Genomic DNA, 24,115 nt, shown 5'->3' on the forward strand with positions numbered 1-24,115 from the left:
GTGAATGGAATGATACCATCAGATTCACATGAATAATGTGTTTTTGTAGTACAGTGGATCTGCTGTTACCAAAACAGTTACAAAAGCACGCCAAGCCAGTTACATATTGCAGATTATTTTAGAGGTGAAGTAAAGTACAAACATTAGATGGTAATTCATTTATTGCATATTCAAATGTCAAAGTCACACAACCGCAACATGCATGCAAAGGCGCCTTTACAACCTGCCAGCGAATGTTACACAGACCTTCTCACAATACCAATAAAGCAGTTTCCTTCAGGATAATTGTATTTCTAACTTCAATATATACACCTAGATTTCACTTTAACTTAAAACAGTTTCAAATAGCGAGACAAACATTTACATCACACACACACCAATTCTCAGTCTTTCAGGGCATTAGAATAATCATCTTTACTTTTTACAATAAAAATAAAACAGGACATTTGAAATCCCCAGGGATGTAGGACAACTACTAAAGAGGACACTCACAAGCAATGTGAAGTGTGGGGTTGAAGGTACAGGACTAGGCCTCAGAGACAGCTCTAGTGTTACAACTCAGCATTAAACTACACAACTACAGCTACTGTATAGTTAACCTCTGCAATTTCTCAAAAGGTGCTAACTAATGAAGTGCATCTCTTATACATGTCATTCATATTGGATAGGACCTTTCCCTCTGCCTGAACAACTGCTACTCTGATGTCTACTCCTAAGCCCATAACCAACCACTAGAAGCTTGTCTATAGCTGAGAGGTTGAATAGGTATACGCTATCTGGTGTGTAATTAGTGCAACCATGGCCTATACTATGCTAAGATAAATTATTTTCACCATATTTCTTAAACCTATCCAACCCATTTAGAATTAGGCCTACACCTTCAGCTCCACTTCTTTATTTTTCACACAAAACAAGAAAAACAAAGATTCACTAGGAGAGGGCTAATAGGAGGGCTTGAGTGTTGCTGGGCAGACCTTAGTCCAACCTGATCTTCTGATTGGTCATCCTGTAGATAATGCTGTCATATCCTGGGTCCATGTTCCACAGGTTGTATGAGATGACGATAACAGCCAGGGCAAGGATGATCATCAGCCACAGCACGATGTTGAAGATCACGGCATACTCAAAGTTATACTTATAGGCCAGGTTATAGGGACTGCCAGGGTTACTCTGCAGGGGGTGAGAGGGATGTAGAGAAGATTTGCATCCATTGAAACCATATCTATGAATTATGAAGATCCAAATATAAAAACAGGCTTAAGATTTGTGTAATAGCATAAATGTACATAGATCTACGTATAAAAAAATATTAAATGCACTCACAATTTGTTTTGACTCCAGGATTGAGCGAGATTTCCTGGTAAGTGGAGCCTCAAAGTTCTTCACTGTGACAACCTCCACCACCGCGCTGTCACCATAAAGACCAAACAAGTCCTCACCAAACTAAAGCACAGGAAGTTGAGAGACGTAGAACAAAGAAATTGTGGAAAAACACCACAGTTGGTCTATATAAACATAACAAGATAATGTTTTTATGGTAATCGACACTGAACCAAAATATAAACACACCATGCATATAACGAAATCAGTCAATTGAAATTAATGAATTAGGCCCTAATCTATGGATTTCACATGATATGCATCTGTTGGTCACATAATTTTTTTAAAGGTAAGTAGGGTCGTGGATCAGAAAACCAGTCAGTATCAGGTGTGACTAGGGTTGTGGCGGTCACAATATTTCATCAGCAGGTGATTATCAAGCAAATAACTGTCGGTCTCACTGTAATTTACCGTTAATTAAACACATTTAGCATCTCCTGGCTTCCACACAAGACACTGATGCAGAACTTTGGAACATCTACATTTTAAAAAGTCTAATAAATCCATGTAATATAGCCTACAGCTTAACAATACATTTATATAGATTTAGATTTATTTTAGACAGGTCTAAAGAAGCATGATATGAAGAAAATGTAGACTATTTCAGAACAGACTAACATACTGAGTTGTCCTTATGTTAGGTACTGATCTGACTATGCCAAATGGCTGTGGGCTACACTAGTTCATTTAGCAGACAAGATCTGCTTAGAATTCCGTAGCATTATTTTATACTATGAAGAATACAACTGAACAAAGCTGAATAAAATAGAAAGAATATTTTCTCCAAACAATTTGCGACTATTCTGTGTTGAGTGGTTAACAAATAAATAGATACTATTATATGCTATTAGTTATTAATGTAACTTTAGTTGTTCTACAAACGTTGAGCTATATGTTTTGATTTTTAATACATTGTAAGGCTGCATGGCGCAACTCTAATGATGATTTGAAAAAAGTTGCTTGAACGGCATAAGCTCTGCTTTGTTTTTTTGCGCAGGTTGTAGATACTTCATCAGTCTCTCATTCACAATTTGACAAGCACTTAATAACGCCTCAAATTTCACGCCGGCATCCCCTTTGTGTGGCCCTAATGCACCCTAAAAAAATCCATGCCTTTTGCGGCCATTGTGCCCAACAAGATTAATATTCCAAACATAGTCTGGAACAGTTGGTGATACAATAGATCCCAAATTAATACAACTAGCATCAAAAATGCTTTTATTATAAAAGATGCATTTTTATGGTGAAAATGATCTTCCCCAAACTTGAAACTCACACGCTGCTTATGTATGCCAGTTAGGTTCTACACCCCTTGTAAAGCAGATTAATGTGCTTAATTTTAAATAGTTATTTGGCCACTTTAGTTGTGATACAAAGCGTATGAAAACATTTAGGCCTATGGGCTAGGTTACATGAGGTGTGTGACTACGATTAGAAAATGTCACAAAAAAAGGCATTGTTTCTTATGCTGGGCTTCATTCACAAGTGATAATATATAATTCACAAGTGATAGGCTAATATAGGTCACCCATCAGACTATTCTTGATTTAATCTTTTCTTTGCATATACTAAATAATAAGGGAAATTTGTTTTGATTTAAAATGGACCATTATCGTGCACAACTCAAAACAGTGGCAGCGGGAAAAATGCACTTAAATAGCAAATGGAGAACGCTTTTCCCACGGTTCATTTTCATGCCAGCCAGGTAGGCTATACTCCTCTGGTAAAGAGAAGCTATGTACTTAATATTAGGAAAGTTGAGAAATAAATATAGTAGGCTTAGCTTATATAAAGCTGATGGGATCCTCCTCTTTTTAGTAGAGGCTATCACTCTGTTCTCACGCAATTGCATAACAGAGAGAAATGTTGCGCAACATGAGCTCTCATGAAGTGCTTGATTAGATTTTTGATTACATTTGCATTGATGTCAGAGTGACAATAGAGTACTGAGTACCAGGCAATTAGCAAGTTTGGTAGGCTACTAATGACCATCAACAGCATCGTTCACGTGGAATTTGACTGCCTTCATGACTGGTGACCGCCGGTGTGGCGGTAATACGGTCACCGCAACAGCCCTAGGTGTGACCACCATTTTCCTCATGCAGCGTGACACTTCTTCACATAGAGTTGATCAGGCTGTTGATTGTGGCTTGTGGAATGTTATCCCACTCCTCTTCAATGGCTGTGCGAAATTGCAGGATATTGGAGGGAACTGGAACATGCTGCCGTATACGTCGATCCAGAGCATCCCAAACGTGCTCAATGGGTGACATGTCTGGTGAGTAAGCAGGCCATGGAAGAACTGGGCCATTTTCAGCTTTGCATTATGCTGAAACGTGATGGCGGCAGATGAGTGGCACGACAATGGGCCTCAGGATCATCATGTTATCGCTGTGCATTTAAATTGCCATCAATAAAATGCAATTGTGTTCATTGTCTGGAGCTTATGTCTGCCCATACCATAAACCCACTGCCACCATGCACTCTGTTCACAACATTGACATCAGCAAACCGCTCACCCACACAAAGGCATACACGCTGTCTGCCATCTGCCCTGTACAGTTGAAACAGGGATTCAACCGTGAAGATCACATTTCTCCAGAGTGCCAGTGGACATCAAAGGTGAGCATTTGCCCACTGAAGTTGGTTACGACGCCAAACTGCAGTCAGGTCAAGACCCTGGTGAGGACGACCAGCACACAGATGAGCTTCCCTGAGACGGTTTCTGACAGGTTATGCAAAAATGCTTTGGTTGTGCAAACCCACAGTTTCATCAGATGTCCGGGTGGCTGGTCTCAGACGATTCCGCAGGTGAAGAAGCTGGATGTGGAGGTCCTGGGCTGGCGTGGTTACACGTGGTCTGCGGTTGTGAGGCCGGTTGGACGTACTGCCAAATTCTCTAAAACGAAGTTGGCTTACGGTAGAGCAATGCATATTCAAGTCTCTGGCAACAGCTCTGGTGGACATTCCTGCAGTCAGCATGCCAATCTGTGGCATTGTGTTGCTGTTAGAGAAAACTGCAAAATTTTGGTTTATCTTGGCAAAGGAGAAATGCACACTAACAGGGATGCAAAATGTCAGGGCTCTTTGATTTCAGCTCATGAAACCAACAGTTTACATATTGCGTTTATATTTTTGTTCAGTGTACATAAATTGATTTTACAACCATAAACCATTGCCTTCTGTACTTGGCCATTTAGGAGTAAGTCACACCACTAAGACATGTTATGAATACAGAGTATGGGCATTCCCCCTTGTGCTTACCTTCTGTAGGACATTGGCCAGAATGGCAGTGGCGTCTTGGTACTGAGAGGAGTCCTGTCCGTAGCGACGGCCCAGCTCCTCCAGGCCAGACAGCTCCAGGGAGTACAGGTCAGGGGAGTGGTCCTTGGCCAGGTGCCTGTGTCTCTGCAGCTACAGGAGTGTGAGGGGGGTAGACGATCAACATTAGCAGCTAATGAAGAAGCAGAACATGCTGTGAGGCTCTGGGGATGGCACTGCTGTGCTCAGATTTAAATGATCCAATCCCCCTGTGCCCAACAAATGATATATTCAGAGTCTTACCAGGGCAGTGATGTCATGTAGAACCTGGACCTCAGACAGGAAGAGCAGATCAGCCTATAGGGAGAGAGAAAAGTCAGAGGTCAACATTTGAAGTGGTCAACCCTTACCGTTCTTGTTCACTTTTACAGGGGACACAGACAGAACCAGCACTATTTATGCATGTTAGTGTTGCATGGTATACCGGTACCACAGTAATATCATGGTATCAAAACGCCATGATATTTATGATACCAACATTTTAGAACGCCGTAGTAACGTTTCATATGATACCGAGCTAAGGAACCCGCTGGGGCAGTTATAAAACATGTATTAAGTCAGTTTATAAATTGTACAAAAAAAAATTAAGCAACAGCAACTATTCTCTTGTATGTGCCGGTCCAATAATGTCCACTTGACTTTCATGGGCCTATCACGTGGCAGCAGTGATCTGCCAGCCGTATACCCCCCCCCCCCCCCCATCAGCCATCATTTACATTTTAGTAATTTAGCAGATGCTCTTATCCAGAGCGACTTACAGTAGTGAGTGCAGACATTTCATACTTTCTCCGTACTGGTCCCCCAGTGGGAATCAGACCCACAAAACTGAAGTTGCAAGCGCCATGCTCTACCAACTGAGCCACACGGGACTCACCTGCATCATTCACCTGCTTCTATCAGTCTGCTCATTATTCCTCCATCAGTTAAAAACAATGTATTTAACCATGGGGGTTGCAGAACCTGATAAGTCTTCTGTTGTTACATTGGTACATTTGATACATTGGAGCAGCACTCAGAGCAAGCAAAGTTTATACTCTGTATATAATTTCATCCCTGGTATAACCAACAGCACAGGCCAGTCATAGGCTTTACAAGTTTGTTGTCACAGCAGTGCCAGAGAGGAAAAAACTTTGTGACAGTCATCCTTGCAGCTTAGAGAAACAGCTTGTCTTTGCTCAAACGGGGGAAAAATATGACTCATTAACAGAGCTACCTTTTTTTTTTTACCATGTGATTTTGTGCACATTTGATATAATTTCACAAATAATTTCACAGTGCGTTTTAAACTAATCCCAGGCCGCTAATGGCTTTGATCACAAACAACTTTGTTCAGTCATGTTACCTAGCTAGTTAACAACCTGGTAACCGCAACAACCTGGTAACCGCAACAACCTGGTAACCGCAACAACCTGGTAACCGCAACAACCTGGTAACCGCAACAACCTGGTAACCGCAACAACCTGGTAACCGCAACAGCCTGGTTACCGCAACAGCCTGGTAACCGCAACAGCCTGGTAACCGCAACAGCCTGGTAACCGCAACAGCCTGGTAACCGCAACAGCCTGGTAACCGCAACAGCCTGGTAACCGCAACAACCTGGTAACCGCAACAACCTGGTAACCGCAACAACCTGGTAACCGCAACAGCCTGGTAACCGCAACAGCCTGGTAACCGCAACAGCCTGGTAACCGCAACAGCCTGGTAACCGCAACAGCCTGGTAACCGCAACAGCCTGGTAACCGCAACAGCCTGGTAACCGCAACAACCTGGTAACCGCAACAACCTGGTAACCGCAACAACCTGGTAACCGCAACAACCTGGTAACCGCAACAACCTGGTAACCGCAACAACCTGGTAACAGCAACAACCTGGTAACAGCAACAACCTGGTAACAGCAACAACCTGGTAACAGCAACAACCTGGTAACAGCAACAACCTGGTAACAGCAACAACCTGGTAACTTGACACTAGGTCTAGGTAAATTTGATTGGCACAGGAAGAAAGGAAAAGTGTCTGCTAATCTTGAGATGTGCTTCAAAGGTATGATTCATATGGTCTAATGTAGGCCTAAACTATCACACAGTTCTTTCTGGTACTCCTTACATTCTGTTTGGTGTCTAACGTTTCTTAAAGTTGGGAGCCGTGTGTATGTTTGTGGGAGAGAGAGTGTGTGTGTTTATGAGAGACAGAGTGTGTGAGGGAGGTAGAGTGTGTGTGTGTCTGTATGTATGTTAACTGAAGAGTAAAGACAGTTTCATGCAGTGTTTTCCCCCTTACTGCAACAATGAAAGCAGATCATTATGTATGGATATTCCTTCCTCCCATTCCACCAGCCAAATCACAGTTAGGCCTTTCAAATATCAGCAAATCAGCCATTCTACGCAGTATTCTATTATACAGCGAACAGTGTGAAGTTAAATTCAATATGTGTATTGAGTAGAAGTGTAAATATCAGTGAGTTTGTTTTGCACATGCGCATCACGTTTAGAAAACGGGAATACGTGCTGGGGACGGGGCAAACAGAACGCTAGGCCACTGAATTTTTTACCCTGTTGTATTGCAATACTAGTCAGTATCATGATACTTGGCCTGGTATCGTTAGTATCGTGACGAGACTAATGCATGTACCTCAGCATTGCGGCTGAGGGAGTTGAGTGGCAGGGAGGCGAGCACAGAGCCATCCTGGGAGAGACGAGCACGAATCTGCTGCAGGGTCACAGGCAGGTCCTCAAACACAGCGTTGGCCTTTCCCAGCATGTACAGCCTCTGTAGACACACATACACAGGATAACATTACCATGACCTGCACATACCAACCCTCTGTATAATAAAACACAGCGACACACACTCAGGTGCTCATCCAATAATGTGCTGGTGCATACAGTACCTCCTCGCTAGGGGCCAGCTGGAGCACCACAGGAGTGTCCTCAGCAAAGAGAGTGTGAATCGTCTCAGCCACACTGTCCAGGGTGAAGGGCACCGGCTGCAGGAGAGGGAACAAGGGATACGTTATTAATAATAGAGCTTCTGTGAAAAATCTGATTAAAAGGAATCTCGCACAACTTTGCTACTCCCCAACCACCACCTTACTGATTGGAACTCTGGTCACACTCACATTCTCCAGGGGGTAGGAGGCCACACTCTGGGGCAGGGCCAGGCTGTCCACCCCCCTCACCACCACCAGCACATTGGCCCTGGGACGCTGGAACAAAGGACCTGCCCGGAGGCCTGGCCAGGAGAGATCCTACACACACAGACACAATACACAAGATTTTAGTATATGATATACAACAAAATATGCTTGCACACCTACACAAACATTGGATCAGTGTGTGTACCTCCTGGATGGAGAAACCCATAGTCAGAGCCACCATATCTGGAATCTTCTCCCCTGATATCGGCCAGTCTCCCTTTTGGAAGGACACATACTCAGGGGCCTGCAATATGGTGAGGCTGTCCCCCTGAACACCTGAGGGAAAACAGAAGGAACAAATCTATAAACAACTTCCAATAACGTCTAAACAGCAAAGGTCATTCCATACTGTGTGTGGAGGGGACACAAGGGCCACATACCTAGCCATATCATAAGACCGTGGAGGATAATCTAGGTCGGTTCTGGCAGTATAGTGTTGCTATTTGGTCCCACTTGATTGTTAATTAAAAACAGCGAATTACACTGTTTTATGAATGGCAGAGCCGGGCAACAGTAGCTAGTTAGCCGGAGTCTCGTGACTGGGAAAGCAGAACAAGGTTTGAGGAAGTTGAGTGAATCAGATTTTGGTATGCCGTCTGTCACATGATACTGAACTGGCTAGTTGCTCCCCTGAGAGTCTGGTTAGTTTGACAGCTAAAAATGAACCGATGGATGGCTAGATATTGTTGTTCAAAACAACAAATGGGGTCAAACTGCGGGAAATGGCTCACGTTAGTCGGCGATTATGTCGTCCCACTCCCAGCTGGTGCGGGTTGCTGGCTGTCAAATTGACGTTAGCTAGCTAGCATCCTAGGGCAATTAGGCCCAACAAGCAGTATCTACTCATTATACCACCATATTTAAAGTGGAAAAAACATGTCTTTCCACAAATGATTGCTTACTATCTTTCTATCAACAGGATTGGAAGTGTTTTTCCAAGTCGTATTATCTTTTCTTCAGCAGTAACTAGCTAGCTAGTTCCTGTATTTAGCTAGCTATCAATTTCAAGCAGAGAACTCGCTACTAGTAACGTTATCTGCATGAGATCATTTCCAGAAAACCATCTAGATCAGTAGGTAAATAATCAGAAGATTTCCATCTCTTATACCTGACGTAAAAGCTGAGCAGAAGATTAGCGCTACGGTGAATAAAGACTCCATCCTTCGGCGATTTTCCAGCGACATCTTTCTCCTTGCTCTAACGTAAATCAACTGACTCGCTTGTCCCGAAATTGGTAGCAATGCATGATGGGTATGAATTGGTAATCTGCAGAAATTACTTTGATTGATTTCTGCAATTATTTTCATTGTATGGCTATTGCAATATGGAGCTCATTGTCTCCGTACTTTTACATTTTCAGGTAATGAAAATCAATACCACAAGCAGGGGCTATTCGATACACTGTAGTACAGTGGTCACCAACCTTTTCTGAGTTTACATCACTTTGTGAGTCAAAATGCAAACCGAGATTTACCCCTCAGATTTTTTACACAATATAAAACATATTAATCAATGCCACATTAACCAATTAAAAACAGTTCTGTAGCAATGAGGTTTGTGCAGTAGGCTATAGGCCCAATACATTATCACTGCATATTGGCTGTGCTTCAATTGCCCTGCAAATGTTGTTCTTCTTAGACCATTTTGAAATTATATTGAAAAAATATAGGTATATGATCACACTATGAATATATAATTAGTTGTATTACTTGTGAGGCACAGCTGAGTGTGCATAAAAAAAGCGGAGCCTTTTTTGTGTGTGTACTAGTGTCCTGCATTTGATGGTCAGTGTGAGGCGAGGGAGGGTAGTGATTGTCATTCTGAGTATTTTCGGTGAGCCGGTTCAATTGGCTACGTTCATGTAAAAGAGGCGGCTCATTTAGCTCCCAAACGGCTCTTCGTTAAAAATGCTTAAAAATCTACCTAGAACCATAAACAAATTGCAAACCTCAAAAGGTAGTCTACCATTGTGTAATGAAATGCGTGTTCAAATACATTTAACCTGGATTCATTATTACATAGCCTGGGAAATCGTACAGATTTACCTTCTTTCGAGAATTATCTTGTAAATCATCTGCAGAAAAACGTTGTTTTGAGTTCAAAAAGCAGTTGTAGCAGTATGCAAATTATGGAGCCAAATCGAGCGGCGATGAGGCCGCCTCACCCGGCTCACTGACATGTCCCTCCGCTCATATTCCTCGATAATAAAAAAGACACAATCCGCAAAGAATAACAACGCAAGTTTACAGGAACACTTTTCTATACTCATTCATTCAGTGGCGATTTTACTATTCAAATATTGGTGGCGCAACAAACCCAAAAAAGTGTGGGACACATGTCAGCAAAGCCACAACACAACACTAAACAATACATTAATTGCACTATAACGGTGACAAACGGTGCCCACAAACTATTAGGGCCTACATAAAGCTGTCCCAACAGCAGAGTCCCTCCCAACAGCAGTCCCAACACCTTACTACTGCTACACCTGACTATCAGCGGAGCCTTATCTGGCTGCGAAACAGTTCATTCAGCCTCATTTACTGCCTTTAAAAAAAAAAAACATTGCTGATATGGCTGACTTGCTTAAACAAATGTGGTTTCTGCTGACAATTGAGATGTACAAACTATGGCATAAGGGGACGACAAAACGGATAACAGGCAATCCGTAATTTCAATTAAGATTAATGAGTGAGCTAGGATGGACGTAGTCAGTATAACTATTTATTCAGCACTTTTGAATTTTTTATTTTTTATTTTTTTATTTGACCTTTATTTAACCTGGTAAGCTAGTTGAGAACAAGTTCTCATTTACAACTGCGACCTAGCCAAGATAAAGCAAAGCAGTGCGACACAAACAACAACACAGAGTTACACATGGAATAAACAAGCGTACAGTCAATAACACAATAGAAAAAAAAGAACGTCTATATACAGTGTGTGCAAATGGCGTGAGGAGGAAGGCAATAAATAGTTCATAGTAGCGAAGTAATTACAATTTAGCAGATTAACACTGGAGTGATAACTGAGCAGATGATGATGTACAAGTAGAGATACTGGTGTGCAAAAGAGCAAAAAAATGTAAAACAATATGGGGATGAGGTAGGTAGATTGGGTGGGCTATTTACAGATGGACTATGTACAGCTGCAGCGATCGGTTAGCTGCTCAGATAGCTGATGTTTAAAGTTAGTGAGGGAAATATAAGTCTCCAGCTTCAGCAATTTTCGCAATTCGTTCCAGTCACTGGCAGCAGAGAACTGGAAGGAAAGGCGGCCAAAGGGGGTGTTGGCTTTGGGGATGACCAGTGAGATATACCTGCTGGAGTGCGTGCTACGGGTGGGTGTTGTTATCGTGACCAGTGAGTTGAGATAAGGCGGAGCTTTACCTAGCATAGACTTATAGATGACCTGGAGCCAGTGGGTCTGGCGACGAATATGTAGCGAGGGCCAGCCTACTAGAGCATACAGGTCGCAGTGGTGGGTGGTATAAGGGGCTTTGGTAACAAAACGGATGGCACTGTGATAGACTGCATCCAGTTTGCTTAGTAGAGTATTGGAAGCTATTTTGTAGATGACATCGCCGAAGTCGAGGATTGGTAGGATAGTCAGTTTTACTAGGGTAAGTTTGGCGGCGTGAGTGTAGGAGGCTTTGTTGCGAAATAGAAAGCCGATTGTAGATTTGATTTTGGATTGGAGATGTTTAATATGAGTCTGGAAGGAGAGTTTACAGTCTAGCCAGACACCTAGGTATTTGTAGCTGTCCACAGATTCTAGGTCAGAACCGTCCGGGGTAGTGATGCTAGTTGGGCGGGCGGGTGAGGGCAGTGAACGGTTGAAAAGCATGCATTTGGTTTTACTAGCGTTTAAGAGCAGTTGGAGGCCACGGAAGGAGTGTTGTATGGCATTGAAGCTTGTTTGGAGGTTAGATAGCACAGTGTCCAAAGAAGGGCCAGATGTATACATGATGGTGTCGTTTGCGTAGAGCTGGATCAGGGAATCACCCGCAGCAAGAGCGACATCATTGATATATACAGAGAAAAGAGTCTGCCCGAGAATTGAACCCTGTGGTACCCCCATAGAGACTGCCAGAGGTCCGGACAACAGGCCCTCCGATTTGACACACTGAACTCTGTCTGCAAAGTAGTTGGTGAACCAGGCGAGGCAGTCATTTGAGAAGCCAAGGCTATTGAGTCTGCCGATAAGAATACGGTGACTGACAGAGTCGAAAGCCTTGGCCAGGTCGATGAAGACGGCTGCACAGTACTGTTTTTTATCGATGTCGGTTATGATATCGATTAGGACCTTGAGTGTGGCTGAGGTGCACCCTTGACCAGCTCGGAAACCGTATTGCACAGCGGAGAAGGTACGGTGGGATTGAAAATGGTCAGTGATCTTTTTGTTAACTTGGCTTTCGAAGACTTTAGAGAGGCAGGGCAGGATGGATATAGGTCTATAACAGTTTGGCTCTAGAGTGTCATGTACAGCAACAGAATTCAGAACATGGGCCGTTCTTACAGTTTTCTCCATGTACACCAAGTGAGAGCTGTAGGATAAATAAAGGGGGCATATAAGCACACAATGAAAGCTCTTACAATATTCAATGATTGCATTTCTCAAAAACAGGTTATAGGCTACATGTGCACCACCAAGTCAGAACAGTAGGTGAAAATACGAAGTGAAAATAGACCAAATTATTAGGGTGAGGCACATGGGCTACTAACAGCTTACTGCACAACATAAACAGTATTACTTTCTTAGCTACATTTCCCTGGCATATTACATCATTTATGCAGCAGCATACAATACAGTTTTGGACTCACCTTGTTGTGCTGTGCTCACTTGAACAGGAAGGTGTTGCGGCGGTCCTTTGTGGGCAAATTCTGACATCAAACTTTGTCATCAAAGTCTGGCATTCTCTGGATTAATTGTGCTTTCAAGACAACTAGGAACTAAAAAAAAAAAATTGATTCATGATGACGTCAGTGATCTTCAGCTCTAGAAAGAGGGCCGAGTTCCGTTTTTACAATTCCGAGTTGGATGAAAGTTCAAAACGTATTTTCCCAGTCATAGCTCGTTTTTACAGAGTTCCCAGTTGTCTTGAACTCACTAAAGTCAGATTTTGCAGGTTCGAGTTAACTGTTGTTTTGAGCCTGGCAGGTAGCCTAGTGGTTAGAGCATTGGACTAGTAACCGAAAGGTTGCAAGATTGAATCGCTGAGCTGACAAGGTCATTCTGCCCCTGAACAAGGCAGTTAACCCACTGTTCTTAGGCTGTCATTGAAAATAAGAATTTGTTCTTAACTGACTTGTGTAGTTAAATAAAGGTACAATAAATAAATAAAATATCATGCTTCATTGACAGCATGTTGAATGTTTATAATTTTAAACTAAGAAAATAGACCCTTAGTCTTAGACTTGGGACCACACAGCCACTCCACTGAATAGCAGGCTAATGATTGCTTTGCAATGCTTGCAGTTAGCCACGGACTCCTTCCAAACCACTCATTGTTGAATTTGCGATTTCCAACTTGTTGTGTAGTGTTTATGTCCAATGGCCGATGAGCACCGATACGTTTGATCTATAATTTCTCTTCATTATTTCTCTTCATATTACAAGGATTAAAAAGGATTTGCCAGTAGATTGTCGACTTGATTCATGACTACTAGCTAAGATTTTGAAAGTATGATGTTGACATGATCAGTCCAATCAAAGCTACTGAAGATATAATGTGATTTGACATCATTTTATCTGTGGCAAATGACCTTGAGCCTTCTTGAATGGGCACTTCTAATGTAATTCTATGGTAGCACCCAAGGGGCTAGAATTTTTTAGGTCTACCCTAAGACTTGGCAAGACGTAGTGTCCCCATGAGTGACAGAACACTGGGCCAATCACGGCGCAACACTCCATATTTTCTGCTGGCTTGCCCCACCACTACAGAAAGCACCGAGCTGGGCTGAAACACCTGCATTTTGTAGCTGTCTTACTCAAGAAAACAAAAAAGAGACCATGTTTGTATGCGGCTTTATTAACTCAATGATATATATATATATTTATTTTTTTTTACATTGTTTGTAAACTGATATGTGACGCGTAGTAATGCCTAAGTAACATGCAGATCAGGACTCAAAACAGGTGGGGCTCTGCCCTGCTCTGAATGATGGGTCGCCACTGCATTCATTGCAGCTGCAGTTCTTGCTGTAGCAAGTGGAAATCGTGAGAAAGTAAAAGAATATATGTTTATTAAGAATGAATGTACTAATTAAAACAGAAGCTATTTTCTGTAGCCTATTCTTAAGTCTCTCTCTAGTAATGGTTTTCGAAGTTTTGAAATATCACAGTATCAACTTTGCTGTGCGTTCCAGATTTCTTTTAACCGTCTATGGCTCAAGGAAATGTGCGTTCACGGTGATCTGGGCTATCTGATTGGCCAGCGGTAGGCACTTGGTTTACTCTCTGGGTCTGCAGGGTAGGCGGAGTTCTACCTTCAGACACCTGAAGGGTTCAAAATGGAAACGCTTTGCCTCCCCGGCGCTAGGACTGCTGAATCAAGTGCGCCTACCACCAACAGCGCGAAACGAATAAAACAAATAGGAACACAAAGCTTATATCGTTGGGTTTTTTACAGAAATGTTAGGCGATCGACTAGGAATGCCTTGGAGATCGAGCATTGGTTGGGTGACGGTTGCGGTAGTACAAAACATCCGTGTTCACTTTCTCTTCACCTGTAATATCAAGTACATCCACTGAGTGGGGGTATATGAACATACATGAACCAACCAGGGTCCATATAGGCCAGCTATTGGCAACTCCAGCCCTCAGGGGCCAGTGGTGTCACTTCTTCCGCCATCCCTAGAAAACACAGCTGATGAAACTAATTGTGTTCTAGAGTAAAGGTCATGATTAGTTGATCATTGGATTCAGGTGTGTTAGCTGGAGTTGGGGCAAAAGTGACACCAATCTGGGGACTGGAGTTGCCATCCCTGATTTAGGACTACTAAGGATGTAATGCCAAGGATTTGTGAATGTCAGGGTCATATTCTGAATGTAAAGTAATTTTTATTTAATTTTATGGTCAGCTTTATCCCATTTGATGTTCAATCATTTACTTTCTTTGCAAACTTGTCACCTCCACAAAACAGTATTTATTAAAGCTATGTGTTTATCCAGGCTGTTGGCTTCATTTGGCTTGAGGGAGTCTTGTCTTGTTCCTGAGTAGGCTACTGCATCTCCCCTCCACCCCCTTATCCTTGAGCATTCAGGATGGGGCTCAGAACGGTCTAGCTACATTAAACAAGTATGCAAGTATGTGTGCAGGTGAAATATTGAAGCAGCACAACTTTTGCACCAACTGTCTGGAGGTCTTTGTAGGTCAAGACTAGACAGACTGGGTCTAGAAAAGCCAGGGACATATATGCCTTATGTCCAAAGCTTAGATGGGTCCATGTAAGCCCTTCAATAATAATCACATAATGAGAAGCAAAACATTCAGAATAACTTTATCTTGCCGTTTTTAAGATTTATTTTAAAGCATTTTTTTTGTAAAATATAAATACAAATGAGATATTTTAATTGCAAAGTTAAAACAAAAAAATGACCCATCAAACAGTAAAACTGATACTGTACTGCAATAGCCACCCTGTTATGTACAAGCTCTGTGCTGAAGGGCGAATATCTTCTCATCATCTTTAAAACGTTCCTATTATACAAAAAACACATCTCTCTGCAGTTTAGCAGACTAAATGAGAAGCAGATTGAACACAGGTTCAAAACAGCGCCTGAGGGTGAAGAGGGCACTAAGTCTGTCTGAGCAGACCAGAAAACTATTAGAAGAGATCGTCAACGTTTGCTTCCTATCAACACAAAATGTCACATTCAAAAGCGCAGCCTCAGTGCTCAGACTGTACACACTGCCGTATAAACTGACACACACATAATGTACTGTTTAACACACATACTGTACACACACAAACAGGGGCGTCATGCACCCAAAAAATGTGAGGGGGCACAAAGTGAGTGAGGATTGGTTGGGGGTTGGTTTGGAGGTGGGCTAGGACCCCCTATCCCGAAGTTGGAGAATGTAGCATTTTTCAAACACCTGAAACAGCTTTTAAAAAATTAAATCTGGAGCCATAATCATTATGCTTAATTCTATGTAAAAACAAAAAAAAAAAGTATTATTTCTTTCGGCATATCCTCCTGACTGGCGGTTCTTTTTTTAAAAGAAACTAAATTTGCTTCACTGCATCTCTGATTAAATCTGGGTAAAAGATTGAAAGGAATGTGAGTCTTATTCAGTACATTTAGTTATTGTTTGCTTTTCTAAAGTCTACCAACGGTGCCAGCAGGCATGCTAGATAAAATAGTTAGACAAGCTAGCTATGGCTTCTTGTTAGTGAATAATGAGGTTGGAAGATTGGGAACCTATTTGCGCTAGCTAAAGCCAACTTCATAAAACAGCCAAGTGGCTAGTATTACAAAAAATATATATAATAATACAAAAAATATATATTGCAATTTGGATGTATTTTTTCATAACAGGACAAATCTGAGAGGGAACGTGCCTCTGTGACATGGGCATGACGCCTCTGTACACAACCTTTCATTCATGACAACACCACACTTTGAAGGATAGAAATTGAGAAAACATTTCCAGATATATTTATATATTTATACATATATTAATACATTTATAAAAAATAAGACCATTGTTAAGTTACAGTCGTCTCTCCATCTTTACTTGATGGACATACATATTCAGTCTCTGCTGCTCTGTCTGTACTGTGTCCAGCACACAGGTACAGAGCAGGGGTTCAATCTCAGATCTCAGGGCGGTGGTCTTATTCATTCACCCATTTTAACCCCCCACTGTAGAGCAGGGATTCAGAATTCAGGGTCAAAGTTCAGGTCATGACCTTCTGTTAGCGTTAGCCTTGGCTTTAACTTGAGTGCTACCATTAGTCTTAGCGCTAATGTTACCTTTAGCCATAGCCCTAATGTTCCCATTGACCTTAGCGTTAACGTTACTGTTAGCATTAGCCATAGCCCTAATGTTCCCATTGACATTAGCCTTTTCGTCAATATTAGCGTTAGCCTCCGGGGGTTCGTCCCAGCGGTCGTCGAGGCACTCCAGATTAGAACCCAGCAGAGCGGCCAGTTCAGCACTCCCCTCCACCAGGTCCAGCAGCTCCTTGCTGTCAGGCTGGAAGCCCTCCAGCTCGTCTGAGCAGGAAAAGAGCTGGGAGAGAGATGCCTGGCGGTAAAACTCTGCCTCGGCCATCGTCACCACCTCCATGTGGGGGAAGGAGGAGCGGAAGGAACGGGCAGACATTCGCAGCCGCCGGAGAACATCTGAGAGGAGAAGCCAGTTCCTGGGCCTGACGAGAGCAGGAGAGAGAGGGTTAGATACGGCACCACAGGGATTCACAAGAGTTGAATAAATGACCTTGGTTTATCTGTCACTTTCATCAAACTCTCTCTCTTATTCTGTACCACTCTGTATTCCTCCTTCCCTCTTCCACTCCTATCCAATCAGATTGATCTGTGTGTGTACTCACCCCTGCGACAGGGACACCTGGATGTTGTAGCAGGGGAGGAGGGGTCGGTCGGAGAACTCAAACTCAAAGAGCTCCCTCCTGTCCTTGTCCTCTGGCCCTGGGGGGTCCGCCAGTATGTCACACACACTGCCCTCCTCTAACGACTCTGAGACAGAGAGAGAGATACACAGTTAGATTAACACACAAACATACCACTAAGGACTGAGAGATACACAGTTAGATTAACACACAAACACACCACTAAGGACTGAGAGATGCACAGTTAGATAGATTAACACACAAACACACCACTAAGGACTGAGAGATACACAGTTAGTTAGATTAACACACAAACACACCACTAAGGACTAAGAGATACACAGTTAGATTAACACACAAACACACCACTAAGGACTGAGAGATGCACAGTTAGATAGATTAACACACAAACATACCACTAAGGACTGAGAGATACACAGTTAGATAGATTAACACACAAACACACCACTAAGGACTGAGAGATACACAGTTAGATTAACACACAAACACACCACTAAGGACTGAGAGATACACAGTTAGATAGATTAACACACAAACACACCACTAAGGACTGAGAGATACACAGTTAGATTAACACACAAACACACCACTAAGGACTGAGAGATACACAGTTAGATTAACACACAAACACACCACTAAGGACTGAGAGATACACAGTTAGATAGATTAACACACAAATACAACACTAAGGACTAAGAGATACACAGTTAGATTAACACACAAACACACCACTAAGGACTGAGAGATACACAGTTAGATAGATTAACACACAAATACACCACTAAGGACTGAGAGATGCACAGTTAGATAGATTAACACACAAATACACCACTAAGGACTGAGAGATGCACAGTTAGATAGATTAACACACAAACACACCACTAAGGACTGAGAGATACACAGTTAGATTAACACACAAACACACCACTAAGGACTGAGAGATACACAGTTAGATAGATTAACACACAAATACACCACTAAGGACTGAGAGATACACAGTTAGATAGATTAACACACAAATACACCACTAAGGACTGAGAGATACACAGTTAGATAGGTTAACACACAAACATACCACTAAGGACTGAGAGATGCACAGTTAGATAGATTAACACACAAATACACCACTAAGGACTGAGAGATGCACAGTTAGATAGATTAACACACAAACACACCACTAAGGACTGAGAGATACACAGTTAGATAGATTAACACACAAACACACCACTAAGGACTGAGAGATGCACAGTTAGACAGATTAACACACAAACACACCACTAAGGACTGAGAGATACACAGTTAGATAGATTAACACACAAACACACCACTAAGGACTGAGAGATGCACAGTTAGATTAACACACAAACACACCACTAAGGACTGAGAGATACACAGTTAGATAGATTAACACACAAACACACCACTAAGGACTGAGAGATGCACAGTTAGATTAACACACAAACACACCACTAACGACTAAGAGATACACAGTTAGATTAACACACAAACACACCACTAAGGACTGAGAGATGCACAGTTAGATAGATTAACACACAAACACACCACTAAGGACTGAGAGATGCACAGTTACATAGATTAACACACAAATACACCACTAAGGACTGAGAGATACACAGTTAGATTAACACACAAACACACCACTAAGGACTGAGAGATACACAGTTAGATAGATTAACACACAAATACACCACTAAGGACTGAGAGATACACAGTTAGATAGATTAACACACAAATACACCACTAAGGACTGAGAGATACACAGTTAGATAGGTTAACACACAAACATACCACTAAGGACTGAGAGATGCACAGTTAGATAGATTAACACACAAATACACCACTAAGGACTGAGAGATACACAGTTAGATTAACACACAAACACACCACTAAGGACTGAGAGATGCACAGTTAGATAGATTAACACACAAACACACCACTAAGGACTGAGAGATACACAGTTAGATTAACACACAAACACACCACTAAGGACTGAGAGATACACAGTTAGATAGATTAACACACAAACACACCACTAAGGACTGAGAGATGCACAGTTAGATTAACACACAAACACACCACTAAGGACTGAGAGATGCACAGTTAGATTAACACACAAACACACCACTAAGGACTGAGAGATGCACAGTTAGATTAACACACAAACACACCACTAAGGACTAAGAGATACACAGTTAGATTAACACACAAACACACCACTAAGGACTGAGAGATACACAGTTAGATTAACACACAAACACACCACTAAGGACTGAGAGATGCACAGTTAGATAGATTAACACACAAACACACCACTAAGGACTGAGAGATACACAGTTAGATTAACACACAAACACACCACTAAGGACTGAGAGATGCACAGTTAGATTAACACACAAACACACCACTAAGGACTGAGAGATGCACAGTTAGATTAACACACAAACACACCACTAAGGACTAAGAGATACACAGTTAGATTAACACACAAACACACCACTAAGGACTGAGAGATGCACAGTTAGATTAACACACAAACACACCACTAAGGACTGAGAGATGCACAGTTAGATTAACACACAAACACACCACTAAGGACTAAGAGATACACAGTTAGATTAACACACAAACACACCACTAAGGACTGAGAGATACACAGTTAGATTAACACACAAACACACCACTAAGGACTGAGAGATGCACAGTTAGATAGATTAACACACAAACACACCACTAAGGACTGAGAGATACACAGTTAGATAGATTAACACACAAACACACCACTAAGGACTGAGAGATACACAGTTAGATAGATTAACACACAAACACACCACTAAGGACTGAGAGATGCACAGTTAGATAGATTAACACACAAACACACCACTAAGGACTGAGAGATGCACAGTTAGATTAACACACAAACACACCACTAAGGACTGAGAGATGCACAGTTAGATAGATTAACACACAAACACACCACTAAGGACTAAGAGATACACAGTTAGATTAACACACAAACACACCACTAAGGACTGAGAGATACACAGTTAGATTAACACACAAACACCACTAAGGACTGAGAGATGCACAGTTAGATAGATTAACACACAAACATACCACTAAGGACTGAGAGATGCACAGTTAGATAGATTAACACACAAACACACCACTAAGGACTAGAAGATACACAGTTAGATTAACACACAAACACACCACTAAGGATTGAGAGATACACAGTTAGATAGATTAACACACAAATACACCACTAAGGACTGAGAGATGCACAGTTAGATTAACACACAAATACACCACTAAGGACTGAGAGATACACAGTTAGATTAACACACAAACACACCACTAAGGACTGAGAGATGCACAGTTAGATTAACACACAAACACACCACTAAGGACTGAGAGATACACAGTTAGATTAACACACAAACACACCACTAAGGACTGAGAGATGCACAGTTAGATAGATTAACACACAAACACACCACTAAGGACTGAGAGATACACAGTTAGATTAACACACAAACACACCACTAAGGACTGAGAGATACACAGTTAGATAGATTAACACACAAACACACCACTAAGGACTAAGAGATACACAGTTAGATTAACACACAAACACACCACTAAGGACTGAGAGATGCACAGTTAGATAGATTAACACACAAACACACCACTAAGGACTGAGAGATACACAGTTAGATAGATTAACACACAAATACACCACTAAGGACTGAGAGATACACAGTTAGATAGATTAACACACAAATACACCACTAAGGACTGAGAGATACACAGTTAGATAGGTTAACACACAAACATACCACTAAGGACTGAGAGATGCACAGTTAGATAGATTAACACACAAATACACCACTAAGGACTGAGAGATACACAGTTAGATTAACACACAAACACACCACTAAGGACTGAGAGATGCACAGTTAGATAGATTAACACACAAACACACCACTAAGGACTGAGAGATACACAGTTAGATTAACACACAAACACACCACTAAGGACTGAGAGATACACAGTTAGATAGATTAACACACAAACACACCACTAAGGACTGAGAGATGCACAGTTAGATTAACACACAAACACACCACTAAGGACTGAGAGATGCACAGTTAGATTAACACACAAACACACCACTAAGGACTGAGAGATGCACAGTTAGATTAACACACAAACACACCACTAAGGACTAAGAGATACACAGTTAGATTAACACACAAACACACCACTAAGGACTGAGAGATACACAGTTAGATTAACACACAAACACACCACTAAGGACTGAGAGATGCACAGTTAGATAGATTAACACACAAACACACCACTAAGGACTGAGAGATACACAGTTAGATTAACACACAAACACACCACTAAGGACTGAGAGATGCACAGTTAGATTAACACACAAACACACCACTAAGGACTGAGAGATGCACAGTTAGATTAACACACAAACACACCACTAAGGACTAAGAGATACACAGTTAGATTAACACACAAACACACCACTAAGGACTGAGAGATGCACAGTTAGATTAACACACAAACACACCACTAAGGACTGAGAGATGCACAGTTAGATTAACACACAAACACACCACTAAGGACTAAGAGATACACAGTTAGATTAACACACAAACACACCACTAAGGACTGAGAGATACACAGTTAGATTAACACACAAACACACCACTAAGGACTGAGAGATGCACAGTTAGATAGATTAACACACAAACACACCACTAAGGACTGAGAGATACACAGTTAGATAGATTAACACACAAACACACCACTAAGGACTGAGAGATACACAGTTAGATAGATTAACACACAAACACACCACTAAGGACTGAGAGATGCACAGTTAGATAGATTAACACACAAACACACCACTAAGGACTGAGAGATGCACAGTTAGATTAACACACAAACACACCACTAAGGACTGAGAGATGCACAGTTAGATAGATTAACACACAAACACACCACTAAGGACTAAGAGATACACAGTTAGATTAACACACAAACACACCACTAAGGACTGAGAGATACACAGTTAGATTAACACACAAACACCACTAAGGACTGAGAGATGCACAGTTAGATAGATTAACACACAAACATACCACTAAGGACTGAGAGATGCACAGTTAGATAGATTAACACACAAACACACCACTAAGGACTAGAAGATACACAGTTAGATTAACACACAAACACACCACTAAGGATTGAGAGATACACAGTTAGATAGATTAACACACAAATACACCACTAAGGACTGAGAGATGCACAGTTAGATTAACACACAAATACACCACTAAGGACTGAGAGATACACAGTTAGATTAACACACAAACACACCACTAAGGACTGAGAGATGCACAGTTAGATTAACACACAAACACACCACTAAGGACTGAGAGATACACAGTTAGATTAACACACAAACACACCACTAAGGACTGAGAGATGCACAGTTAGATAGATTAACACACAAACACACCACTAAGGACTGAGAGATACACAGTTAGATTAACACACAAACACACCACTAAGGACTGAGAGATACACAGTTAGATAGATTAACACACAAACACACCACTAAGGACTAAGAGATACACAGTTAGATTAACACACAAACACACCACTAAGGACTGAGAGATGCACAGTTAGATAGATTAACACACAAACACACCACTAAGGACTGAGAGATACACAGTTAGATAGATTAACACACAAACACACCACTAAGGACTGAGAGATACACAGTTAGATAGATTAACACACAAATACACCACTAAGGACTGAGAGATGCACAGTTAGATAGATTAACACACAAACACACCACTAAGGACTGAGAGATACACAGTTAGATAGATTAACACACAAACACACCACTAAGGACTGAGAGATGCACAGTTAGATTAACACACAAACACACCACTAAGGACTGAGAGATACACAGTTAGATAGATTAACACACAAACACACCACTAAGGACTGAGAGATGCACAGTTAGATAGATTAACACACAAACACACCACTAAGGACTAAGAGATACACAGTTAGATTAACACACAAACACACCACTAAGGACTGAGAGATGCACAGTTAGATAGATTAACACACAAACACACCACTAAGGACAGAGAGATGCACAGTTAGATAGATTAACACACAAACATACCACTAAGGACTGAGAGATACACAGTTAGATAGATTAACACACAAACACACCACTAAGGACAGAGAGATACACAGTACATACAGAGTTATATTACACACACACACACACACACACACACACACACACACACACACACACACACACACACACACACACACACACACACACACACACACACACACACACACACACACACACACAAATAGGCACAGCACTGAACTCACCACACACAGCGCTGCCATAGAATTCCCAATAGATTTCTGGGTCATCATTAGAGCGGCCCTGCAGGTCAGCAAAATAATCTACAGGGAGAAGAGAGGGAGAAACAGTACGTTAGGTGAGAGAGACAGAGAGAGAGAGCGAGAGACAGACAGAGAG

At 41.7% G+C, this 24,115-nt stretch overlaps 2 protein-coding genes across 3 annotated transcripts in view; both read right to left on the minus strand.

The window, feature by feature from the left end:
- Positions 1-143: 143 nt before the first annotated feature.
- On the minus strand, positions 144-9,128 carry LOC129816781 (renin receptor-like). Its single transcript, XM_055871669.1, has 9 exons — positions 9,003-9,128; positions 8,040-8,170; positions 7,817-7,945; positions 7,589-7,684; positions 7,330-7,467; positions 4,945-4,998; positions 4,645-4,794; positions 1,324-1,443; positions 144-1,170 (listed from the first exon to the last, which is right to left on the minus strand). Exons 1-9 carry the CDS (start codon positions 9,076-9,078, stop codon positions 976-978), a joined length of 1,089 nt encoding a protein of 362 aa, XP_055727644.1. The 5' UTR covers positions 9,079-9,128; the 3' UTR covers positions 144-975.
- A 6,260-nt stretch (positions 9,129-15,388) lies between these two features.
- The window catches only part of LOC129816782 (BCL-6 corepressor-like), an 85,815-nt gene continuing 77,088 nt past the window's right edge, over positions 15,389-24,115 (minus strand). For both annotated transcript variants that reach the window (XM_055871670.1, XM_055871671.1), the window contains 3 exons: positions 23,962-24,039; positions 17,452-17,596; positions 15,389-17,271 (listed from right to left, as the gene is read on the minus strand). In XM_055871670.1, the coding sequence (XP_055727645.1) occupies positions 16,803-17,271; positions 17,452-17,596; positions 23,962-24,039 (692 nt within the window). In that variant the 3' untranslated portion in view covers positions 15,389-16,802. The remainder of the gene's footprint in view (positions 17,272-17,451; positions 17,597-23,961; positions 24,040-24,115) is intronic.

This window comes from Salvelinus fontinalis, chromosome 19, assembly GCF_029448725.1.
Source record: "Salvelinus fontinalis isolate EN_2023a chromosome 19, ASM2944872v1, whole genome shotgun sequence".
NCBI lineage: Eukaryota > Metazoa > Chordata > Actinopteri > Salmoniformes > Salmonidae > Salvelinus > Salvelinus fontinalis.

Bases quoted from the DNA above. Each gene is read 5' to 3' on its own strand.
- LOC129816781 (XM_055871669.1), bottom strand. From the start codon at position 9,078: ATGTCGCTGGAAAATCGCCGAAGGATGGAGTCTTTATTCACCGTAGCG. The intron at 7,946-8,039 runs GTACACACACTG...CTGTGTGTGTAG, and splicing joins TGGGTTTCTCCATCCAGGAG to GATCTCTCCTGGCCAGGCCT. The intron at 1,444-4,644 runs GTAAGCACAAGG...CCTGTGCTTTAG, and splicing joins TGGCCAATGTCCTACAGAAG to TTTGGTGAGGACTTGTTTGG.